General features: G+C 41.7%; 1 protein-coding gene across 7 annotated transcripts in view; it reads left to right on the top strand.

The window, feature by feature from the left end:
• Positions 1–15,676, top strand: part of spag9b (sperm associated antigen 9b) — a 37,667-nt gene extending 21,991 nt beyond the window's left edge. For 2 of the 7 annotated variants that reach the window (XM_086016675.1, XM_086016681.1), the window contains 23 exons: positions 1,922–2,357; positions 2,450–2,543; positions 2,692–2,816; positions 3,299–3,356; positions 3,467–3,619; positions 3,700–3,757; positions 3,910–4,040; positions 4,469–4,525; positions 5,842–6,021; positions 6,547–6,679; positions 6,958–7,041; positions 7,377–7,538; positions 7,629–7,800; positions 8,159–8,549; positions 8,998–9,129; positions 9,209–9,289; positions 9,374–9,441; positions 9,519–9,667; positions 10,960–11,131; positions 11,220–11,333; positions 11,636–11,812; positions 12,733–12,855; positions 13,775–15,676. In XM_086016675.1, the coding sequence (XP_085872801.1) occupies positions 1,922–2,357; positions 2,450–2,543; positions 2,692–2,816; positions 3,299–3,356; positions 3,467–3,619; positions 3,700–3,757; positions 3,910–4,040; positions 4,469–4,525; positions 5,842–6,021; positions 6,547–6,679; positions 6,958–7,041; positions 7,377–7,538; positions 7,629–7,800; positions 8,159–8,549; positions 8,998–9,129; positions 9,209–9,289; positions 9,374–9,441; positions 9,519–9,667; positions 10,960–11,131; positions 11,220–11,333; positions 11,636–11,812; positions 12,733–12,855; positions 13,775–13,893 (3,369 nt within the window). In that variant the 3' untranslated portion in view covers positions 13,894–15,676. The remainder of the gene's footprint in view (positions 1–1,921; positions 2,358–2,449; positions 2,544–2,691; positions 2,817–3,298; positions 3,357–3,466; positions 3,620–3,699; positions 3,758–3,909; positions 4,041–4,468; positions 4,526–5,841; positions 6,022–6,546; positions 6,680–6,957; positions 7,042–7,376; positions 7,539–7,628; positions 7,801–8,158; positions 8,550–8,997; positions 9,130–9,208; positions 9,290–9,373; positions 9,442–9,518; positions 9,668–10,959; positions 11,132–11,219; positions 11,334–11,635; positions 11,813–12,732; positions 12,856–13,774) is intronic. The other 5 variants (XM_086016679.1, XM_086016678.1, XM_086016680.1 and 2 more) reach the window with 5 other exon arrangements.
• Positions 15,677–16,118: the final 442 nt, after the last annotated feature.

Raw genomic sequence — 16,118 nt, 5'->3', positions numbered from 1 at the left:
TTTCAGCCATCTCAGGGGCCGGCCATTTTGTCATTTCTGTCGACTGATAATGACATCACAACTACTCAGGGCTCAGGTAATGACCAATCACAGCTCAGCTTCAGAAAACAGGTCAGCTGTGGTTGGTCGTTCCCTGAGCCTGAGTAGTTGCGATGTCATTTTCAGTCGACAGAAATGACAAAATGGCCGCCCCCAGAGATGGATAAAAATCAGTGAATTAACTGTTATTCCACAAAGGCAATATTTATCAGAATGCCTTGTTTCAACTAGTGGGCTTGCATAGAACATATTCTTGAAAAAAAATGTTTGCATTGACTTCCACTTTAATGACTTGCTTACACCAACCGGCTGTAACATTATGACCACCACATTTAATTAGTGTTGAATTGAAAATTGGGCCTTTTGCTTACTTATGTATTTATTTATATACACTTGTATTTATTTTCCTCTCCATCAGCAAAGTTGCTTTTTATAGTGCCAAAGCTGCTGATATTAAAAAATGAAAACAAACAGGGTTGGAGCATATTGTTACTGTAATGTGAAAAACACTTATCTCCATTTTTTTTCATGTTCTTATTTTTACATGAATCATATTTTCGCGTTACAGACATCGCAATTAAGTGAAAATTAAAAAAAGTTTCCAAAATTGGAGATAAGTGTTTTTCACAGGACAGCGACAATATGATGCACCAAATGGCTGCTAGGAGCTGTGGAAACTTTGATCACTTAGAACCGTGTTTTTTCTGTGCAGCTTTATTTTTCCAATTATTTACAAATGGTATGAAAGACTATTCCACAGTTGAACCACTCTTTACTGCTTTTTGTTGCTCTATATGAACTTAATCTGGCCTCTATCTTCTTCAGTTTGATGTCCGAAGTGGAAGGTATAAATTACAGAATCAGAAGTCTGATCAGGTAGGCCTGTTTCCAGGCAAAGTGTGTGCGTGTGCAGTGGAAAACAATGAGGATGCAAACGTGTGATTTACTCAAACTAACCCGCAATACTTGGATTGAAGGAACAAGTATAGACATTAATTCGGCAACTAACTACATTTTGACAGTACTTCAGTAAATTTGTGTCATACAAGTGGCCGATTTCTCTGCTACGTGTGACTGGTGAGCAAATGAGCTATCACTAGTTTATAGAATAGAATTCATTACAGGCGGTGCTTTATGACGTTGCTGACATACGAAGTTTCAAGGAGAACAATTGCACGGAATTAACGACCATATTTTCCGGACTATAAGCCGCTACTTCTTTCCTATGTTTTGACCCACGAGGCTTATAGCTCGGTGCGGCTATTCTGTGGATTTTTCTTCCACCGCTAGGGGCGCTCTAATCGGAATTACAGTACAATTCAATACGATAAATTTGCCATTAACAGGATGTGACTGCAGGTGGAGGAGTTTAACAAGCGAGGGTGCTATGCACTAGGTTATTGCATTATGATATGTAGAATGTAGTAGAACAATAAAAGGTGGAGTCTGGTGGACATAAGCTAACAAACTGCATGACGATAACTACTGTGTATTTTCTCTTGATTCTGTTCCGTTTTAATCAGCAAAGTTGCTGCCGTGTTAAAAGGCACTGTTAGGAAAGAATCTGTTCAGGTACATACCTGTACATTTACAGTTCAAAATCGTTCTGTGAATGCACTAAATATCAAAATTTTCAACATAGATAAGTGCGGCTTATATAAAGGTGCGGCTTATATTCCGGAACATACGTTTAAATACGTATCTTGTCATGTGGCACATGACGGCGTGCCTAAATACCGCTAAACTTACTGTTTTTAATTTGCTTTTTAATTTTTTTTTTCCATCAGAAACTGCAAGCCCCCTGTAATCGATTCCTGCCTATCCCGAGCGTCAACATTGTGCAAATGAGAATGAGTTCTGTGTACTTTCCCCCTCACTTTAGGATGAACTGGCCAACACGAGCCACGAGGGATCCGTATCCAGCACTCCAGCCAAACAGGGAGGCGTCTCCAAACATGTTCCTTCATCGTCACACGGAAGAACCTCCAAAATCCATGTGTCTCAGGTGGCTAGCGTGACAACATACGTCACCTCAACCACAAAAATTGCTGACTGTCAAGCTTCAGCGCCAACATCGCCTCATGGCGCCACGCGTAGCGATACAAGTCCTTCGACCAGCCGAGTGAGTGCTCCTGGGTCCCCTGTTACCTCGGCGGTTGCAATGGAATCTGGAGCTACGCCTCAGGAACACGGTGGCCTCAACAAGAATCTGGACTGCAACAGTGGTAAACCAAACAACAGTATGAACACTTCAACCGTACAAGCTCAACCAGGGCAGGAGATTCAGGAAACTGAAGCTATGCCTCTTGATGGCAACGGTCAGCACTGCAACTAACAACACACACACACACACACAAACACGTTTACCAACGCTTTCTCAACCCTTTTGTGTCTCTGCCGCTTGTATTAGATGGTAAAAACAACCTGGAAAAGTCTGCGGTATTGGCGATTATAGAGTCCACTCCTGAGTTGGACATGGACCTTGATGGTTGCCAGGGAACAAGGTACAGGATGGCTGGATGACTGATAGAAAATAAATCATTTTTTAAAAAAATTAACAACAAAAAAACATTGAGGCAGATGTTTAGCAAATGGATTGTTTGGTAGATAATAGTATGCCTAGTTCAACATTTTTTTTTTATTTCTGTCCAGCACACCCACCAAAGGCGGCATCGAGAATCTAGCATTCGACCGGAACACAGACTCTCTATTCGAGGAGCTGTCCTCTGCAGGAAATGACTACATAGGAGATGTTGATGAAGGAGCAGACCTTTTAGGTAATTAGCCTTGCTCATTCAGTATGTTTGTCTACCATTGCAATTATCTCCTCCTATCACTTTCATGAATTGTCTTTTGTTGGCTGCTGCGCTTTATCAACTTGACAGATGACTTTTCTGGTGTGTATCAATTAAGAAAAGATCAATCTCACCTGTTATACCCCCGGCCCCTTCTTATAATTCTTTAATACTCTGTTCATCTTTAGATTTTTTGGGGTTAGTTGTGTGTTTGTGATTACAGTGGTGAAATTGTGTTTTTAGACTAGAAATTACCGGATAAAACCCTCAAGTTTCCAATGATCCAGATGATCTGATAAATAATGTTTTTAATTCTAACTTGCAACGATCAATGCGTGAATCTCAGACTACAATTTTTTAGGTAAGACGGCGTCTACTAGTGTAGCTGTCCGAAGCTGTTGTTCATATATGCTCTTATGATATTGTATTAAACTAAATACATAAAATATCAATGTGATTTTTAGGTATGGGTCGTGAAGTCGAGCATCTTATCCAGGAGAATGCACAACTTCTGGAAACAAAGTTAGTACACGGGATAAGTTTTAATAGTTGGTGGTATGTTGGTGACCCCCTGCTGTACAGTGCCAACCAAGGGCTTTGAAAGAAAATCCTGCGACCGCGTTTGCTTTCAGAAACGCCCTAAATGTGGTCAAGAATGACTTGATTGCTCGAATGGATGAGCTGTCCTGTGAGAAGGAGGTCCTACAAGGGGAGCTCGACGCCGTCACCCAGGCCAAGATCAGACTAGAGGAGAAGAACAAAGATTTAGAAGACGAACTGAAGAAGTGTGTGATTTTTACAATTTCATATTTTGATCTTGCTTTACAATGCACAATTGATGTTCAAACCGTTTCCTTCTGGTTAGAGTTCGAGCTGAACTTGGGAACAGCAAATACAAGTCCAAGACTGACAATGAGGATGATGTGAGTTCTGGGTAGTCTACAGTACCGTCTGCTTGTGAGCTACTGCTGGATTGAGAGAAGAAACCACAAACTGGCTAGATAGAATCACCTTGTGTACTATATAACTATCTCTTTCCATATTTAACACGCAAACGTTAATGTTGGTTGTGCAGAGTGATGTGCCCACAGCACAGAGGAAACGTTTCACCAGGGTGGAAATGGCCAGAGTCCTGATGGAAAGGAACCAGTATAAGGAGAGGCTGATGGAGCTGCAAGAGGCTGTCAGATGGACAGAGATGATCCGGTAAGATTAGAATCACATATCAGCATCATTTTATTAAAGGACGTAAAGCGGACTCTCAAACTGAGTTGCTTTGGCTCTATCGTGTCACTCGCCGCGTTTTGTGCAACTGGGTAATATTTGCACAGATGAAACATTCCCAGTCAAAATCACTCACGGTCACTGGCCTATCCCAAAATAGTTGCACTGTATCGAGTTACTTTTTATTTGCACCTAAGATTCAGAAGATTCACAGAAAAACACCCAACATATCACTCAAGTAACGCACTAATCAACTCACTGAATGTATGTTAACATATTTTCTGTTTACATCTCCAATGCACCTTAGCTGTTGCAGTGTAATTTTAAGAGCATGCAAATTAAATAAAAGGATTGTGTTCAAACACACGGTGATATTGACTGGTGTTTTTTTTTGTTTTTTTCACTCTCAGGGCATCAAAGGAAAACCCAGCAATTCCAGAGAAGAAGAAATCCAGCCTGTGGCAGTTGTGAGTTCCTCCCAGTTTGTTTTTGCCCGAATATCAGTCATTGTGGTTTCTTTGTCTCTTGTTGATTTTCTTTGTGTTGGTTTCCCTTTGTATTACATGTTGTATGGGGGGTTTTCCAGGATGTAGGTAAATCTGTCGCTCGCGTTTAAGTGCAAGTCGTGGTTTCTGGTGTGTTCATTAAAAATCGCAACTGAGGAGATGCCTGTCTCGAAACAGTGAATCCAGCCAAGGCTCTTTCCTTGTGCGCTGGTTCTTTAGGTCTTGCTTAAAACTGGTCGAAAGAATTATCATGGCAGTCTAATCGAAATACACGAGTGAGTCAAGGTTTGATGCAGGCTCTTCTTTGTTGGGTTATTGCAGGCATGAGTTTGGTTTAATGTGGAGTTTTGCATATTTTCGAACAGCTTTAACGATACAGAGGAACCCATAGAAGCGGACTGACTTCTGATGATCTCACTATTTCTCTTTTCTGTTGTGTATTCCTCTGCCTGATGTGTGTCTGTGTCTAGGCGGTATGTTGGCAGGGTAGCTGTAGGTGTCATAATGTCTGAGTTAAAATCACAAGCATTAACGTTGTAGATTTGAGCTTTAGAGCACTAACATTCTGTAACAAGCTAACAGGACAAATTGCCATTTCAATGCATATTTTTGCTTGAGTGGTTTCAGCTGACAGAATGTCACATGAGTTTGTGAATGCAATTTAACCGTCTATCTGGCTGCATGCATGTCAGACGAGTGCATGTCAGCTCGTGCTTGTAAGAGTAGGATTCGATGCACTCGGTTCAGGAGTAGAGAGTTTGTCATGTGTTGAGCGGCTGCTTTCTCGGTGCTGAGGAGACTAAGATGTGAGTGGGCGTGGCCTGTACACAGATACAGTTAACCTGTTATGGCTTTCTAGTGGCAGTTGATGTAATAACCGGCTCTCATAATAAAATGCGATGTTTAAGTCTCATAAGTCTGACAAAGATGGCGGTAACAACTTAGGATGAGGGGCATGTTTTTGTTCAATGTTGCTTTGTGCCTTCACTAAATGTCCAAATCATCGCACAACACTAACCCTGCGCCCCATGCTCCCCTTTTTTGCTGCGCACATTTTTTTTGCTTGCATAAGCATACAGTGCAAACGCGTATTTTGACATATTAATGTTTATCTATGTAATTGTTACCTTTATGGAGGCTGGCATGCGAACAATTGGTCATCGCCCTCCCAAACCCTCCCTCTGCTGAAGCCACTGCTTGTGTCCATCCCTCGATATGTTTGTCTGTGTGCTCTCCCTTTCCTTCCCCTGCCCTTGTCCTTGCCCTTACAACTCCAGTTTCAGCCGTTTGTTCAGTTCATCGGGCAGCGCATCGAAGAAACCACCCGCCGAAGCCCCAGTCAACGTGAAGTACAATGCGCCCACCTCGCAAATTCAGCCGTCCGTCAAGAAGAGGAGCAGCGCCTTGCAGCAGCTGCCCAGCGACAAGAGCAAAGCCTTTGATTTTCTCAACGAGGAGTACGTCTCTCAGGAGAGATTCTTTATCTCTACTTAGACTTACTTAAGTTCATTTTGAGATTTTACATGGACAAAACACAAGTCAGTCCTTTTATGCAAGATATATATATATATATATATTAGGGCTGTTAAAACATTAACTATGGAGATGAATTTTACATTTTATTACCCATTAAAAAAAATGAACTCAGTTTTATTTACTTTCTGTGACAGTTTCCCTCTGCTTACTTTGCAGACAAACTTAGTGTATCTTTGGTGTATCGTTCAACAGATGTATTTTACTGGAAAAGATTCGTATTAGGATCAAAGAGAGCTATTAGAACAATCTTTGAATATACTTTTAATTTTTATTCCATATTAATTCCAAGATTTTCCTCAAATAAATATAAGTTCCAAGCTTCGTAGAAAAAAATGTAGTTGAAGAATACGATGAATCGCGATCAAATATGGACCACCTTGTGATTAATCAGTTAAAAAAATGTCATCGCTTGACAGCACTAATATATATACATATACACACCACAGGTTGGCAGAGGATAGCGTGGTGTCCAGGCGAGAGCAGAAGCGGGCACAGTATCAGCAGGTTAAAGCCCATGTCCAGAAAGAGGAAGAGGGCAGAGTGCAGGCTTATGGCTGGAGCCTACCCAAGAAGCACAAAGTAAGTACAAAAGTTGCTTCAGCCTTTCATTCATGTTACGGTAGCTTCTGAACCTGCCACCTGATTTGAAATCCGTTTATTCCATCATGAAAGCTCGTATTGTTCCTTATAGCTAAAAAGAGTCTGGGAGTATTAAGCACCCACCATTCATCGTCAGATTCTGTCTCTTGTATGGTGACATTTGCCATATATCATATTTCTGTTCATTTTCGGGAAGAGTTCCATCTGCTGTGGGTGAAGCTTCGGTAGAATCTCGAAATGTAATTTCCTTCTCACAGAACAATGGCGGTCAAGAGAAAATGAAGGACCTACCTGTTCCAGTCTTCCTCCGACCTTTGGATGAGAAAGATGCCTCCATGAAAGTACGTTTGCTACTTGCCTGCCGTGTTGTGGCTTGACAGCTATTGGGTTCGTGTCCGCAATTGAATGAGATTTTGGACAAGAGTTTCATCTTTTCCTTTTCATGCATCTATACAAAGCAAGTTAAATGGTTTATTAATTCTACACTACTCGACCACAACAATAATAAAAATAGTGTAACTCTCTCTGACTGAGAGTTCTGCTGTCAGGTAGATATGTCAATTATACTGAAGTAAAAATCTCTAAAAAGTCTCTTCAGCATATCACTGCCCAGAATAAATAATAGACTTACCGTGCTTGTCTTGCCTTTGAGCAAACTTGTGTGTCTGTGCTTCAGCTGTGGTGTGCCGCCGGCGTGCATTTATCTGGAGGCAAAACCAGAGACGGGGGTTCCATCGTAGGAGCCAGCGTGTTTTACAGCAATGCGTCAGGACCCGAGAGCCCAAAAAAGAAAACAGGATCTCAGAGCAGCCTGGAAAAACTGGATCAAGAACTCAAGGTCAGAGTCGGCGAGTTGTTGGTTGCAAAACGCACAAAATAACAATAACTAAACCGAAACATGCACACCGCTTTTGCATTACCCCAAAAGGAACAGCAAAAAGAACTGCGGCAACACGATGAGTTGTCATCATTGGTGTGGATTTGTACCAGCACCCAGTCGACAACTAAAGCTGTTGTCATTGATGCTAATCAACCTGGAATCATCCTGGACAGCTTCTTTGTGTGTAATGCACACGTCCTTTGCATCACCAGTGTTCCAGGTCTGTCGCTGAGTATTTTTACATCCTTTTTTTTTATTATTTATTATTTTCATTTTTTATTGTTAAGTGCAAAATAGTGTGTTGGTAAATTAGGGAAGCAAATTTCTGCCCCCCCACCCCGCCCCCCAAAAAAGCCTCCGTATCACATAATTACATGAAAAGTTTGTCATGACATCTTTCTTGTCACGGCCCATACATAGCCCACTGCTGTTCGAAAGGGTAAATGGAAGTTTATCTAAAAGGATGTTTTATGTGGTCAGTACACTTATCATATTTTCAATTTACTAAGAAAAATGCTGTGCCCTATGCTGAGTTTTTATTTTCCCAGAGTCTTCACAACTCCATTTTTTTTCTTCAGGTGCAAGAGAGACAGACTATCCAGCCGGTGAGGAACTAACCTTAAGTTCGGACTCCGGCCCAGTCGAAAAGGCCTGTTTGTCCGACAGCGGTAGCAGCACAGCAGGCAGCGATTGTGTGCTTGGAGGCATAACGGTCGTAGGCTGCACAGCTGAGGGAGCGACAGCCGTCCCTCACACAGCAGACGGTGCAGGCAAAGAAAATGGAGAGATGGGTACGAGATTTCCGCTTTTTCATAGCCAACTCCCCTTTACTGACTGCGGGACTGTTGCAGAGGTCACCGAGGAGAGTGGAGGCTCTGCTAGTCAGAGAGGAGTGTACAGTGAACATGTCTTCAGTGATCCTTTGGGGCTGCAGCAGACGGTAGAGGCTTCCACCAACTACTCCCAAAGGTAATAGGAATCCGCTGAAGAACCCAAAATGTGTGTCCGTAAACGTGATTCATGTCGAAGTGATGTAAAAGTCTTCTCGTCACTGTCTTCTGATGGTTGATTTCAACATTTAGGTAAGATGGATCAGTGCAGCCGTGCTTTAAGTGTGATTAACTACAACAACCCAAGTCATCTGAATGTCCTTCTAGCTTATGTGCAAGTGTGAATTTTATGCCATTCTTTTTCATAGCCACCGACAACTTAGTTTTTTAGCCACTAATAGTTAATGACTTTGAAGTGCATAAATAACCAAAGGGTCAGATCTTCAGCTTTCTACAATGCATTTCAAATGTTGAACACCCTGCTGCGCTGAATTTCCTTTTGAGATACTCTGTCAAGAAGTGCAGAAAAGCAGAGCTTTACGTTGACGTTTGACAAGCCTGAGTGTGATCTTGATTTCCCTGCTTAGTAGAGAGTGTGACCTTGTGAAAGATGGCATGAGCTCAAAGTCCACAGCTGAGGAGCAGGCTCTGATGAGAGATGAGGCTCAGAAGATGAGCAGCGTCCTGCCCACTATGTGGCTTGGGGCACAGAACGGATGGTGAGGATCTGTTTATGTTCACTTTCTATTTTGTTTTGTGTGCAGAAATTCAATTGAGTGCGCATTTTATTTCCCCCAGTGTGTACGTCCACTCATCTGTGGCGCAGTGGAAGAAGTGTCTCCATTCTGTAAAGCTGAAAGACTCTGTACTCGGCATAGTGTACGTGAGTTTTGATAGCTGCTGCTCCGCCAACCGAAAAGCCGCGTCGACCTGACCTTTTGACGTGTTGTTTTTCTGCCACAGGCACGTGAAAGGGCGTGTCCTGGTCGGCCTGTCTGATGGCACGTTAGCCATCTTCCACCGTGGGGCTGGTGAGTGGACATAAAATCCCACGGCTGGAATCAACGTAACGTCAACTTGTATTTTGTGCCATTTTTTTATGTTCCAGATGGACAGTGGGATCTGACCAACTACCACCTGCTCGACTTGGGGAAACCTCACTGCTCCATCCGCTGCCTGACGGTGGTACATGACAAGGTGTGGTGCGGTTTCAGAAATAAGATCTATGTGGTGCAGCCCAAAGCTATGAAGATTGAGGTAAAGTAACATTCAAGTTCCATTTGCGGTCATTGAATGTCTTCAAACTTTGAGAGGGGAAAGCATTTCTTTAGTCTTACATTGCCTGTATTGACTCTTTTCTTTTCGCAAAATTGAACCTCTGATGAATTTTGACCAAAAAAACAAAACAACAAAAAAAGAACTTTCTCTCTCATATATTACAGAAAACGTTTGTTGCTAATTATTTTAAGAGGGCACATTGAATGCTGTATTTTTTATAATAAGTCGCTCCGGGGTATAAGATGAAGCAGTCAAAAAATGCATCATGAAGAATAAAGAAACTATATAAGTCGCACTGGATTGTAATTTGCAATTTGGGAAATCTGTTTTACAAAAACTGAGACCAAGAACAGTCGAGCTCAAACTGGCACCCAAAATCCCCATTCACTAATTGTGTTGATGGCAGCGAACACGTTTCGGTTGGTGCTGTAAATAGTAAATATGCAGAATCCGAATGTTCATATTCAAATCATAATAAATCATTAACGATTGTCGCATGAGTTCCATTTCAGAAGGTGGCGGGAATGCACCAAAAGTATTTGCCAACTGCCAAAAGAAAGTAGAAAATGATGAAGAAATAGAGGACGAGAATGAAAAAATAGAAGATTAAGATGTAAAGATAGATGAAGACGGAGAAATGGAAAAAGACAAAGAGGAAGCAATAGAAGAGGACGAAGAAGAATAAACAGAAGGCGATGAAGAAGTAGTCATGGCAACTAATATGTGATGTATGTCGTTAGTTTGCGGCAACCTCTCACAGCAACAAATGAAGGGACCGTATCCCCCTCTAGCTCACTAGTTTAGCTTGTGCCATCTGCTGCTATGCGGGATACTAGCTAAGGTAACCCATTTTAAACTAAAAAGGAAAACTTTTCCGTAATTAGAAGCAGATGTTTCAAATCCAACTGGAACAGGAAACGGGGATTTGGGGTATGAGACCGAGCTCTAATTTTAATACAAGTATATATCGTCGCTGTCCTGTGAAAAACACTTTGGTCCATTTTTTTCAATTCTCTTATTTTTACGTGAATGGTGTTTCCGTGTTGCAGACATCTCATTAACGTGAAAATTAAAAACATTTCCAAAATGGGACATACGTGTTTCTCACAGGACAGCGACGATATACTCTATACACTTATACTTCGTATAAGTCGCAAAACCAGCCAAACTATGAAAAAAAAAAAAAAAAGGTGCGACTTATAGTCAGAAAATGTGGTATGTATGATAATTCGGCACCGCGTGTGATTATGTACGTTAATTTGACCCTTCAGAAGTCATTTGATGCACACCCCCGTAAGGAGAGCCAGGTGCGTCAGTTGGCATGGGACGGTGACGGCATCTGGGTGTCCATCAGGCTGGACTCCACCCTCAGGCTCTTCCACGCCCACACTTTCCAGCACCTACAGGACGTGGACATCGAGCCTTATGTCAGCAAGATGTTGGGTCGGTTCATTGTCTTCAATGTGTTCTGCTGGATTGACCGTTGCACACAGGATTGCAGTCTATTACAATGAGTGCCACGCTTTTTCAGGTACGGGGAAACTGGGCTTCTCGTTTGTGCGCATCACAGCTCTCATGGTGTCGTGTCACCGTCTGTGGATTGGTACTGGAAACGGAGTCATCATTTCGATCCCGCTAGTAGAGAGTGAGTATTGATTTGAAAGTGGTAGAAGTGAGAGATTGACAGGCGACAGGATCGGCGCAGCGTCTGCTGTGAGGCGGACTATGCATCGGTCTGCCGCGGTGAAGAAGGAGCTGAGCCGAAAGGCTAAGCTCCCGATTTACATTCTTACCCTCACCTATGGATGGCTCGAGACTGTCGAAAACGGGATCCACTTGTTGTTTTTTTAATACAGTATTCAGTTAGGACTGAAGATGTGATGTTTTTTTTTTTTTAATCGTAGGAAGAGAGTATCAACACTATTAACCTTGTGTTCATTTCCGCAGCTAATAAGCTAACCAAGGGAGCAGGTAACCACGCAGGGAGCGTGGTCCGCGTCTACGGTGATGAGAGCAGTGACAAAGTAGCAGCAGGGACATTTGTTCCATACTGCTCCATGGCCCACGCCCAGCTCTGTTTCCATGGACACCGCGATGCCGTTAAGTTCTTCACCGCCGTCCCAGGTAAACACAGAGGAGTCATTAGCATGGTATCAAACTTGTAGCCCATCGCTTTAATTTCTGTGTCTATGTTTCAAAAACGGTAAGCCCTGCCGTACATCTGTGTCTTTATACGAGTTATCTCGAGTCCAGCGTTCCAAATTATCGCAAGACGTCATTTTAATTTGTAAGTTAAGGAAGCACTGGGCAAGAAATCGACCTTAATAAAAAATTTTCACAACTCACAGTCAGTAACTTGACTTACAAGTAGTTGAATGGGACTTTTGTCATGCCCTGAGGGGGTCTGTATCGTTTTTACTGCCACAAAGCAACTTTGAGGAGGACGGGATCAACCCTGGCACACAAAAAAAAAATGTCCTGAATTGCTTTACAGCATACTTACTCGCTTCCTCCATTCGCTACAAGGACGGCTCAGGATTTCACGACACTACGCGCTGGCACGCATGGGAAATGTGCTTGATTTTTGTCAAAACACTACCGCTTTTGTCCACATGGCGCCGCCACAATCAACAAAAACTGACATATGACACAGTGTTGCTTTAATAAAATGGAATCACATCCACAGGAAACAGACTTGATCTCAGTCTAGATTTAATCATGAGATAGACTTTTGCCTAAAGTCTTTGTTGTGCGCTAACGGGAAGTTATAAAAGGCACCACGACTACAGGCTTTTCGCAGGCTATGCAATATGATGAATTATTATAATTGGTTATTAGTTATACAAGAAAAAAACTAGCGCCGGGTTAGCACTGAAATCATGCACACCAAACATCAAATCACTGCACCGACCTTGCAAACAAATCAATGCGTCAACATAACGTTAAGAAAGGAGGTTTTGTCCTGTGGCAAGCAGATGCTCCAGCGGATGATCATGAGAAATGAGTCCCAAAAATTGACTGCCAGCTGTGTGTTGATGTGTCAGGTCATGCCCTTCCATCTGCATCCAGCTGCGGAGATGACAACATGTCAGATGCCCCATGTCAGGATGGAACCAAGTCTATGTTGGTGATGAGTGGAGGAGAAGGTTACATTGACTTCAGGATGGGTGAGTTTGCTGCCTGCCTATAATCTTAAAGCCCAAGTCAAGACCATTTTTTTCTTTGCGCAACACAGTAGTCTGATTAATACCGAGTTTGTGGAAGATGAATTTAGCAGAAAAATCCACCCGTCCAAAATGGTTATTATACTGCTTATTTCATATTCCGTAATGCAGTATTAATCCGAATCCCGCGGTTAGTCAAGTGGGGGCACATGACTTGACTTCCACGTTGATATGGAAAATTGTTTTTTCTTTGGAGTGCTGGCCCACCTAACAAGTGTGACATAAATGTGTTATCTGCCTATTTCTGAAAATGAGCAAGACGTTTTTTCCACTAGCGCGCGACTGTGGGCTGAATTACAAAACCATGAGAAAGAGCCATCGGTGCCTTAAGAGACAAGTTGAAATCGTTCCGTGACCATGCTCCTAACTCAAAACACTTGTATCTCAACTCATTGAAATGAATGGTAATACCAGTCATCTGTTCTAGCCACCCCCCAAAAAGAACAAATAATGTTGTGGTGCATTTTAATAATTGATTTGAATGGTTCCATATTGTTACACTTTATAAAAACATGTAGTTATGACTTCATTAAAAAGAATCCAACCGTTTTTGTCACATTGCATCAAATGAGTGCTGCTCCTTCTTGTGTGCCCACCTTGGGGGAGTATAAGACGGAGACAGATGGTTATACCCTGTACGGTTCATTGAGGCATTATGAAAACACACAAACTGCCTGAAGAAAGGCCCTGCTATCTTAAATACACAAAGTGTAATTCTGTTTCTTTTGTTTAGTTTGACAGTAAGGGGAGCTCTGGGAGCTTTGAATTTTGGGGGAAAAAAAGGCTAATATGTCATCTTTAAAGCTGCATAGAAGCTTCCAGTTCTTGCAGAAGACGAGATGACACCTTTCTGTGTGTCCAGGGGATGAGGAGGGGGAAGCGGCCGAAGGGGAGGATGCCCCGATGAAACTTCCGTCGCCCCTATCTATAGCTGAGCGCAGCCACCTCATCGTCTGGCAGGTCCTGGACAACGAGAACTGAGCGCTGACCTCAGCACCCTCAGACCTGCCTCAAGCACTTTGTTTTCAAAGCCAAACAATAAGAACTTGCTGTTTCTTGTGTTTTCACTTATTCGGCCCAACTTTTTTCCCCAGTTAATTCTAGATTATTATTTATTTATTCAGATGATCTGTTTTAGTCCTCACTCATGAACCATCAATAGTGTACAGCAGGAAACAAACTCAACGGAGGTTTTTTTTAAAAAATGGTTTCATGTCCTCTTGTCCAAAAATCTAATTGAGTGTCCTTCAACATCCTTAATCTCCCTAGTCCAGGACATGGATTATTTATTATAGAGTAACGGGGTTGCCCTATCTATTTGAATATGCAACAAATAGTACAGGCAGCATCCAGTTAGTGCCTTTTGAGTGACATTCTAACCATCGAACCGAAACGCGTTCTGACAGATGAACATGTGGATGTTTTCCATGAACTGCTGTGCTGAGGACTAGTCTAACCAAATAAGTGGCAAGAATGGACTTGCTCGACCGTTCTTGACTATCAAGAGAGAACATCGTAACACAGTCGTGCCTGTGTTTCCAAATATCCGACAGCTGGAAATGATCAAGAAACATGCTTGCAAAGGAACATGAAATGGATGATCAGCAATAATGTTGGAGGGTTTCACAAAGTTATAAATTTGTGTTTGAGTACAAGAGTGGTGTTTTTTTTTTTTTTTTTACAGTTTAAATAAGAACTCCTATCGCATAATTTAGGTTATAGCTTTCCTTCATTTCACTTGTTTGCAGTGCTGAGATTTTTCAAAAAATGTAAACAGTCCTCCAGCTGCCTTGGGCTTTTCCCAGCATTTATTTATTTTTGGCTTGAAAGAATGTGACGTTTGCTACCAAAGGATCATTAATCAAAGCTTGGCATGCTCCGAATCAACAATCGTGTCTCATCGGAATGTGGCGCCTTTCGGTAACAAAAATCAGCCTCCGTTTTTGCAAACATGCATAGATAATGTGAGCGAAATCTTGATGTAAATAAGATGTATTTTCAGACTGTAATGTTTGGAAATTGTGGTGGAATATTTTCGTAGTGTGAGAGAAGACAAAACTATTGAGTGGATCCACCCCATTTATAGGTTTTTACAGAGATATGAACGTCTCCTGCACAAAATATTTGCTTTCATTTGAATGAACTTTTTAAATGTCTTCTTTTCTGGGGGTGGTGGTCTAATGTCAGCTAAACGGTTTTCCTGCCTCTGTACTTTAACACTGCAATGGTTTGTGTTTGTTTTGTATTTAACAGTTTAAGGTGAGGTCTGTCGTCAGCGTGTGTCAGTGCTTGTGTGTGTGTGTATTCTCTTCGAGAGAAGACCGAAATGTAATTGCAGTTTAGCCATTTCAGTATTTATTTTAATGATTGAGACTTTGCAATTCAGAATGTATCTTTGTACATTAAATATAAATTATGTAGTATGTATGAAACACAACAATGGCTTGTGTTATTGCCGTTGAAAAGTTGTAGGCAAGGATAGACTTTACTGAGCTATGCAAAAATATCTGCAGGGAGAGGAGTGATTTGTAGTGTTTACCCAGCAATAGGTTTTCTAAAAATAGACAAAAAGTCAAGGAATTTCATCCATGCGCATTCTGATAACAAGCACTTTGTCCAGACGCAATTGTCCCTGCTCTAACTGAAGCAAAGTGATTGTCAGAAACTTGATTGTTCCAAGTTAGCAGTACACTCATACACAAATGTACTCCTACATCTCTCGCCTTATTTTGAACATTCAATTAAAGAAGTATTGTGGGCAGAATCAGTTTGCATTGGTATTTTCCCCTTTTACTGGGTTGGTTTCAGAACTAAAGACCTACAAACTAGTCTCCCAACAGTAATGTTAGTTTATTAGCAAATGGATTTAGGCTGCCATGGTAACGTCCCCCAACCGTTCTGTGTCAAGCTGATCTGTTTTCGATCACAATATTCCGATGACCCTTTCCAAAAGGGCCTTTCACGGTTTTGAAACAGTCAGCAAAGGAATAATCACTGAAATAAATTAAAAGATATATATCTTGTGGTTCATTCATCTGTCTAGGATTATATGTGTGAGTATGAAATAGACAAATGCAATCCAATAGGGCGTAAGATATTTACAGTATGTTGAAAGTGTTGCAATGTTTTCAAGAGAAGGGGAATTGGTTGTGCTTGTGAATTCTGGCATTATAGTTTTCTTTTTCTTAAGAGAAGCCCCATCCAAA

This window comes from Filicampus tigris, chromosome 19 (assembly GCF_054856515.1).
Source record: "Filicampus tigris isolate MCC_2025a chromosome 19, RoL_Ftig_1.0, whole genome shotgun sequence".
In the NCBI taxonomy this organism is placed as follows: domain Eukaryota; kingdom Metazoa; phylum Chordata; class Actinopteri; order Syngnathiformes; family Syngnathidae; genus Filicampus; species Filicampus tigris.
The sequence above is the reverse complement of the archived record's forward strand: the minus strand, read 5'-3'. Positions and strand labels throughout refer to the sequence as shown.